The 8,584-nt window shown below is 42.8% G+C and overlaps 2 protein-coding genes across 2 annotated transcripts in view; both read left to right on the forward strand.

Annotated features, from left to right (window-relative positions):
• The window catches only part of crebbpb (CREB binding lysine acetyltransferase b), a 41,755-nt gene extending 41,052 nt beyond the window's left edge, over positions 1–703 (forward strand). The window contains exon 32 of the mRNA XM_013913644.1: positions 106–703. Coding sequence (XP_013769098.1) covers positions 106–703 — 598 coding nt within the window. The remainder of the gene's footprint in view (positions 1–105) is intronic.
• A 1,910-nt stretch (positions 704–2,613) lies between these two features.
• The window catches only part of trap1 (TNF receptor-associated protein 1), a 10,617-nt gene continuing 4,646 nt past the window's right edge, over positions 2,614–8,584 (forward strand). Inside the window, exons 1-11 of the mRNA XM_005744373.1 lie at positions 2,614–2,872; positions 3,926–4,096; positions 4,177–4,259; positions 4,341–4,481; positions 4,922–4,993; positions 5,117–5,277; positions 5,377–5,486; positions 5,576–5,649; positions 7,798–7,953; positions 8,178–8,298; positions 8,386–8,455. Coding sequence (XP_005744430.1) covers positions 2,752–2,872; positions 3,926–4,096; positions 4,177–4,259; positions 4,341–4,481; positions 4,922–4,993; positions 5,117–5,277; positions 5,377–5,486; positions 5,576–5,649; positions 7,798–7,953; positions 8,178–8,298; positions 8,386–8,455 — 1,280 coding nt within the window. The 5' untranslated portion in view covers positions 2,614–2,751. The remainder of the gene's footprint in view (positions 2,873–3,925; positions 4,097–4,176; positions 4,260–4,340; positions 4,482–4,921; positions 4,994–5,116; positions 5,278–5,376; positions 5,487–5,575; positions 5,650–7,797; positions 7,954–8,177; positions 8,299–8,385; positions 8,456–8,584) is intronic.

Genomic DNA, 8,584 nt, shown 5'->3' on the forward strand with positions numbered 1-8,584 from the left:
TCAGTCACAGCTGCAGCAGCAACAACAGCAGCAGCAGCTGCAGCAGCAGGGAGGTTTGCCTCCAGCCCATGGGCAGTTCCCCCAACAGCAGCCGGGACCAGGAAGCTATATCCGTATGCAGCAGCAGCAGCAGCACATGGCTATGCAAGGAGGTGGGGGGCCTATGGGACCGCTCCCTCCCACATCTCAAATGGGCCAACCTGGGATGGGAATGGATGGACAGCAGAACTTCCAGCAACGCATGCTTCAGCAGCAACAGCATCAGATGATGAAGCAGCAGATGGGCTCTTCGGCACAGGCCAACTCGATGAGTCCACAGCCTCACATGCTCCAAGGCCAAGCCCAGGCAGGAGCTCACCTACCTGGCCAGACAATGGCAAATACCCTGGGAAGCCAGGTACGCTCTCCAGCCCCAGTGCAATCGCCCCGCCCACCTTCGCAGCAGGCACCTCATTCCAGTCCCTCCCCTCGGATACAACCCCAGCCGTCACCTCAGCATGGCGCACTTCACTCCAACTCTCCCCATCCCAGCTTAGGAGGTCCCATGTCAGGGTCCATGGAGCAGGGTCACATGGGAACACCAGAGCAGAGCGCCATGCTCCCGCAGCTTAACACACCAAACCGAGGGGGGTTGAGTAGTGACATGGGTATGGTGGGTGACACGACGGGAGACACACTAGAGAAATTTGTTGAAGGATTGTAGCATTTTGAGACAGAAGAAAGGCATTGTTCTGTTTTCAGCTGCAACATTTTTCTATTTGCTGATGTAAAAAGCTAAAAGAAATCACAAAATAAATGAGTCTTACGAGGCCTACGGACTGTGAACCAAGGACTACTTTTTCAAGTACACAGAGTGATTTAATAATTGCTGTTGAAGAAACAACAAAGACACAATGAATATATTTTTGGTTCAGACCAGCCTTGCAAGATTTTGCCCTGGTCTTTGTGTTTTAATTTGTTTTTCATTTGTTATTCTCTGGTATTGACTTTTTTTAAAAACCTTCTCTAAAAAAAAAAGTTTCATTTTATTATTTTTTATTTTGTACGTTTGCAAATTAATATTGTATTTGTGTAAAGAAGACTGTAAAATTATTTGTGTGGGAATTGTTTTTGCCAGGCTTCACCTCTTGCTCAGTTTCTCTGTTCCTGGCTAATTTATTCTAATATGCCATTTTTCAAAAAGGACTGCCTTTAGGAAAGCCTTAATTTCTTTCCTGTTTGCAGAGTCTAAAGGAGATTAACGTATTTGTATAGATCTAGGAACTATTGCACACACCCAAACACAATTTGCAGGTTGAAAGTAAACCTGCGTTGACTCTTCATGTTCACAGGTGCAGGAATCTTCTTTTTACTGGCCTGGGCCCAGTGTTCGTCTTGCAGATGTTCAAAGATTGCTTTCTCTCCTTCAGTCTAAAGAAATTCTCATTAAGTCCTAAACCTCTTTCGCCTGTGGTGGGAAATTATCTTGTTTGACTGCTGATTTGTGTTCAGAGAGTTTTGTGCATCATTTTCTCTCGCATTAAACTTGACTTGATGATGAACTATTCTCTAATGTAAATCATGCAGGTGGACAGTACTGTAAATATGCAGAAATGAAATCACTGTACAAATTGGTTCAAATGGCTCATTTCGTACTTATATACCATATTGTTAAATAAACCTGTGTGCCACAGACTCTGCCTCGAATCTTTCTGCATGGGGGAAATTCGTATGTGTTCAGCAGCTGGGCTGATTTTTATTTGCTCAATCATTTCTCTATATTAAAAAATAAATAAATAAAACGATCCATTAGATTTTCATCAGTTGCGTGTGGAAGCTTGTTTGGGCCACTGAAGAATTTGTTTGTTTTGGGGTTGTTGTTTTGGGGGGGGGGGGGTTGCCACCCTCAAGTCAAGGTTTCAGGTAAATTCAAATGATCACTTTGACATTTCAAACTTATTTGGACATTGAGATTTTGAAATGTGTAACCTGAAATTTTGAGAGATGATGAAATTATGAGATGTGTAACTTAAAGTTTTAAACTGATAACCTGAAGTTATTGAGATATGTGAACTGGAATATTGTGAAATGTAACTCAAATTTTGAAATAACCTGAAAATTCGAGGTAAGATTTTAAGATCATAACCTGAGATTTTGAGAAAACAGAATTTTTATGTAGGTAAGAGGACAAATTGAAATATAAAACTTGAAATTTGGAGATGGGTAATTTGAAATTTTTGTTTTATTTTTTTTCCCCAGTGGTAACGACAAGCTTTCATAGTTTCCAAGAGTTTATTTTGATGTGAGAACAGGATCAAGAAAAATCTTCACATTTAAAAAATATGAACCATCAGATTTTTGCCATTGACAATTTGAAATGTAACAAATTGTTGCAAAAAAAAAAAAATGCTGCTTGCATGAACATAACGCACTACTTTTACATTCTGTTTGACCTTGAAGTGTAAATTGGGAACAAAGAAAAAAAAATCTAAATTTTAAGTAATCAGAAAACTCTAATAAATAACCGTACTAATGATGAATATAAATATATACACATAATATACACAGGTGATTAGCCGTGTATTACGACATAAAATTATGCACTTACAGTTTAAAGAGCATCCTATTCTCATCAGGCAGATTGCGGTCGGCCTTTTGGCGTCATTATCGCGCGCAGTCGCAGGTCCTTTTTCCGCTGTAGTTCAGCGTGTGTCCCTGTCGGTCAGTTGACCTGTCATTTGTTTCGTCTTTGGGTCCCACCTGAGTGTCAGCATGTCCCGCTGTCTCGCGCTGGCTCGGTTCGCTCTCGGTTCCTCTCAGAGGGCCAGCTCGCGGCTGGTGTCATCTACACGCGGGCTGAGCAGCCGACCTGTCTCGCGGTCCTTGACTGGAGGTAAGCTGTGCTTATTAGCCAGCCAAGTTAGCCTAGCCGCCTGGCTGACAGCACGAAGATTTCAGTTAAATGTAAACTCTGCTTCGGCTAACCTTTGTGGCCATGTTTTATAAACTAACCTGCGGCTCACGTGTCTTACAGTAGAAACCGATTAACGGTTAAAAATGAATTTAAAGCGATTCGCTTATAAATTTTATTGCATGGTTACATCACACTAAACACAATAGATTTCATTTATCGTTTAATATCCCCCATCTTTGAGGAAAGCTTACAGAAGTATCATACCATAAACCCCTGAGAACCGAGGAAAAAAGTGTCTTTCAGTTTAACCTTTTTGGTAATTTCCTGCCTCTTTGGAGCAAAAAGAGGCCACCCAAACAAATAAGATATAATTGAAAAGGCCATGTTCTCAATTAAGAGGACACCAGGACTTAACGTTACTGTTACACAAACACTTAAAAACACAAAGGTGAGACCCTTATTTATTTTTATTTTTTGAAAGAAGGCTCATACACACTGCTCAAACGAGTAAATCCATTTCACCTGCTTTGTTTCAAATCGAAGTGGCAGCAAGATGGAGCCCCCCTCCCCAAAATAAGCAATGGTTGTGCAGATGTTGACTACAGACCCTTGCTCGGAACTTACTTTTCTCTAGTTTTGCTTTTTGCTGGTGTCTTTGTGAGTCCTGGTAGCATGAGACGTCACCTACAGCCCAACTGCAAAAGCCCGATCCTCTCTATGGTTTAATCTGCTTCTCAGTACACCTGGATACAGGAGTCGAGCTACAGCATTTTGAACAAGCAAGAGATGTGAACGCAGAGCCTGACTAATGCCCAAATATAAGCTAGTGTGATAACTAAGCCTGGATGACACGAAGCCATGAATCACTTTCTCGAAGGTCTGTTTTGCTGTAGGCAGCATTCGGGCATTGTTTGGGTAAACTTGTGGCCTCAGAGGGTTAAGTAGATCCTGATTAGAGAGATGATGAGGGATCTAAAATGCTACTGCTTCCCTGTTAAATGGCCTCACCATCTTTACTTGTCATGCCATCAGGTTTGTCGGTTGGACAGCTGCAGAGGTGGAGCAGTCGCCCCAGGGTGTGGAGTTCGCAGCAGGCCTTCCTTGGCGTTAGCCCACAGTATTATTACAGCACCCAGGAAGCAGAGAAAGAGCCAGAGGAGGAGCCTCTGCACAATATCATCAGTGACACAGAGGCTGTGCAAGGTACTGGGACAGCTGCAGACATATTTCCCATGAAAGCTTGTTCTCAAATTCTGAATGTTGCTCTGCCTTTGATCTTTCAGGTAGTTTCCACAAACATGAGTTTCAGGCTGAAACCAAAAAGCTGCTGGATATTGTCGCCAGGTCCCTGTACTCAGAGAAAGAGGTGATGTAAAGTTGGACAAAAGCTACTATCATTACAGTTTACCTTCACTGCTCTCCTCTGACTGACTTGTCTTTCTTTCAGGTCTTTATCAGGGAGCTCATCTCTAACGGCAGCGACGCACTGGAAAAACTGCGCCACAAATTGATATCAGCAGGTGGTGAAACGGCTCCAATGGAGATCCACCTGCAGAGTGATGCAGCAAAGGGCACCTTCACCATTCAGGTACACCTGTTTACTGACTTTAGAAGTTTTGGACAAGTTTTAGAACAGGAAGAGTAACATTAGATCAGAAAGCGAGTCGTAATCCTAGCAGATCAGCTGAGCTCGGTGCCAGCAAAACACCAGCCGATGGCTCAGCTGTTACCTTTCCATGTATCCAGTCTTAACCAGGATAATTCTAAATTTGTTCAAGCTGCTTTGCAACCCATCTCCACCCCAGGTCCCCCTCTTTTCTTGCATTGTTACTTACTTAAATCAGTAGCATATCTCTGCTTTTTGTCCTGAGATCCATACAGCCAGCTATAAATAACTATAGCAGGTTGTTCCTAGTGCTTCTAGTGCACTTGAAGCCCTGAGATGGTTTACTGCCCCCTGCTGGTAGATGGGATACAACACACTAGGATAGCTTAACTCTTGAGTGACTGATTTCTATATTCCAACAGGACACAGGAATCGGCATGAACAAGGATGAGCTGGTGTCTAACCTGGGCACTATCGCCCGCTCTGGTTCTAAGGTGAGTGCTTCATTGTGACATTACTTATCTGATATAGCGCTCCTGTTTGGCTTTTAAAATGCAGCATCGTGTTTTCTGATGCTCACTGTTTCTGTCATTATTGTAACTTTCTCCCCACTGTAGGCGTTTTTGGACACTCTTCAGAACCAGGCGGAGGCCAGCAGCACCATCATTGGTCAGTTTGGTGTTGGATTCTACTCCGCCTTCATGGTGTCCGACCGCGTGGACGTGTACACTCGCTCGTCTGAGCCCGATGCACCTGGATACAAGTGGTCCTCAGATGGGTGAGAGCAAAGAGTGGCTGTAGAGAGGTATCCTTGGTTTGAGAAGGGCTGCTGTGAATCCGAAGTGTAATCCTCAATATTTCACATGGTCTCCCTCAGCTCTGGGGTTTTTGAGATTGCTGAAGCCACCGGCGTTCAACAAGGAACAAAAATCGTGCTCCACCTGAAAGACGACTGCAAGGAGTTTTCCTCTGAGGACAGAGTTAAAGGTAAAAGTGCTGTCGCTGCTTTGGTAAATGTAGGACGGCTGCAGTGAGGAGACGTATTCATGCATCAGTACTTATTGTTTCTGTTTCAGAGGTTGTAACAAAGTACAGCAACTTTGTAAGCTTCCCCATCTTTCTGAATGGACGGAGGCTCAACACTCTGCAGGTGAGCTGCTGTTCTTCTGTTTTGGATGCAAAGGTTGTCACTGAATGGTCCAAACTCCCAAAATAAATGGCACAATTGTACAGTACTGTGTAAAAGTCTTTAGCCGGCCCCGATTTCTTGATATTTTGCCTCCAAGGAGCCAAACGTTTGCTCCTTGTGTTTGTCCTCGTACCTGACAATTTTAACCAGAATGTTTTTGTTTGTTTGCTTTTTAACCCTGACCTAGGAATTATTTATTAAAAGGCACTAACAAATAGTAAAACTATCGTTATTTCTTTATTTTATTTGACCTTAGTTTGTTGTAGGGCTGGGCGATATGACCCAAAATTCATATCTCGATATTTTTTAGCTGGATGGCGATATAAGATATATATCTCGATATTTTTTTTAAAGCCATAAGTTAAGAACAAAAAGAGAGTTCTTAGTCACACTGTGTCCCAGATGTCACACGGGCACTTTTATTTACATACAGCGTAGATGTACATGAAGAAATTACTTAAAAATAAATTATCAGCATTTATTAAATAATCATGGTCCATAAATAAAAGAAAACAATGTTGTTTTTGTGCATAACAAAAAGCTCACAATTGTGCAGTCAAAATGTAAACTAATAGACGCTGAGCATAATAACAAAGAGACAGATTTCACAGCTGCACCACGTCTGTGAACAGGTGCCATTTGTGGTCCTTATACACACACAGTACGGTAATATTACGTTGAAGCACAGTACGTATCACTCCGCGAGGCTCCTCCTCGGTAGCCGTAATCCTCCGACAATCCATCAAGCGGTGCAGCTCCGTAGCTTAGCAAAGTCCTATTAAAACATTTTTTGACAGATTGCTGAGCGCTGTGTACCACATAAAATCGGTTCGCGGTCAGTAAGCACAACCAGAATTCATACATAAGGCGCACTGTCGAGTTTTGAGAAAATGAAAGGATTTTAGGCCGTGCAGCTCCTCCGGGCTGCATGTCGTTAGCGCGGTTAGCTCGTTAGCGTGGTTAGCTCGCTAACACGTTGACGCCGTCCAGCCCCACGCACGGGACGATCCGCGGTAACTCGCTAACGGAGATTTTCCGCTTTCATCTTGTCATTGCCTGCAGGTGAAGCTATGGGGGAGGCGGAGTTGTGTTCAGTGAAGGAGAGGCGAGGCCGAGTAACGCAGCGTAGAGACAAAAGTGGACGAAAGAGAGGCAAACCTGCGGCCCCACAAGTATAATTATAACGTAACATAAGCTATATCGATATAAACGATATTGTCACATCTTATATCTCGTATGAAAATATATCGATATTTTTAAAAAACTCGATATATCGCCCAGCCCTAGTTTGTTGTACAAGTTCCAAAAAAACAATTCAGTTAGATTAAATGTTTTCAAAAGTGTAGTTTTTGCCGCTCAGCCCTGAAAGGCTCATGGGGTATTGTCATCACTGGGTGGACAGGCATGTGGTGTGGACACCTAAGTTTGTGAATGCAATAACTTGAGAATGAGGTGATGTAGGAGCTTCAAATTGATACCATGGGGTGCATCTACTAAAAAACCTGGACGAGTTCAAATCTTGGTGACCTCAACCTGAAAGTCACTGTAAGCTTTCCGAAAATCTGGTGTATGGGATAACTTAAGAACAAGACGACGTAGGATTTTGACATGAATACCATGGGTGTGTCTACTAGGAGGCTGAGGGGTACCACTCTCAGTCATTAGTATCTATTTAGTTAAGTTGTATTTAACTGTAATAATCTTAGTGTCTGTTTATAACAGACGACTTGGCAAAGAACCCGTTTTATATTGTATTTTGTGGCATTTTGTTGCTTGCATAAAAATCCAAAGACAGCAGGCATAAAATAGTATTTTTGCACCAACAAGCTGATTCCCAAAGAGCTGTCAGCCCAAATTTGATATACATCGTAGCTGTGTATGTTGTGCAGCTTCCTTAAAGAATTTTAGGCACCTGGGGAGGTGGGAGACAAAAGAAGAAGTATTAAAGAAATGTAATGATTTAACTGGGTTTTTTTACCTTTATTTATACAAGTAGTTTCATTTAGACTCGGTGTCTCATTTACAAGAGAGCCCTGTTTCAGACAAACATATTAAAATTGCGACAATGAAAATAATAATTTTTAATAATCGCTGTCTGTCTTCCTTCAGGCTTTGTGGATGATGGAGCCGAAGGAGATCAGTGACTGGCAGCACGAGGAGTTCTACCGCTACGTCGCTCAGGCTTACGACAAGCCACGCTACACTCTGCACTACCGCGCCGACGCGCCGCTTAACATCAGGAGCATCTTTTATGTCCCCGAAGCGGTGAGGAGTATTTCGCAATGCAAACTTTACTTCAGTTGCTGTTTGGTTGCAAAGCTCTGTGAGAATCTTCATTTAGGAAACCGGCTGGTGTTCAGGTCCAGTACTGATAGATGACGTAAACTTTACAGCTTTATAAATTGTTCTTTAGCGACCTTTCAGCAGTGTTGAGTCGAGGAAGCTGGTTTCCTGTAACGTGTGTGACAAAAGAATGTATTTGCCAACAGAAGCCATCCATGTTCGATGTGAGCAGGGAGATGGGGTCCAGCGTGGCTCTGTACAGCAGGAAGGTCCTGATTCAGACCAAAGCTACTGACATTTTGCCCAAGTGGCTGCGCTTCCTTCGAGGTTTGTTCCTCCTCGAATGCTTCTAGCATGCTCTGTATTTTTTTTCTTCACGCAACACTTTGCAGAATGTTTTTGTTTTGTTTTTAGGTGTGGTGGACAGCGAGGACATCCCTCTGAATCTGAGCAGAGAGCTGCTGCAGGAGAGCGCCCTCATCAGGTACAGTAGCAGTAATGCAGCTGTTTTAGGAATAAGTTTGGTTTAATGAAGGAAACGTACTGTACTCCATATCTGTATTTTTATTGTGGAACTTACTCTCCATTAATCAAATAACAGTCCCTCATGTCT

The sequence above is a fragment of the Pundamilia nyererei genome, unplaced genomic scaffold (assembly GCF_000239375.1).
Source record: "Pundamilia nyererei isolate P.nyererei 1_Seehausen unplaced genomic scaffold, PunNye1.0 scaffold00142, whole genome shotgun sequence".
NCBI lineage: Eukaryota > Metazoa > Chordata > Actinopteri > Cichliformes > Cichlidae > Pundamilia > Pundamilia nyererei.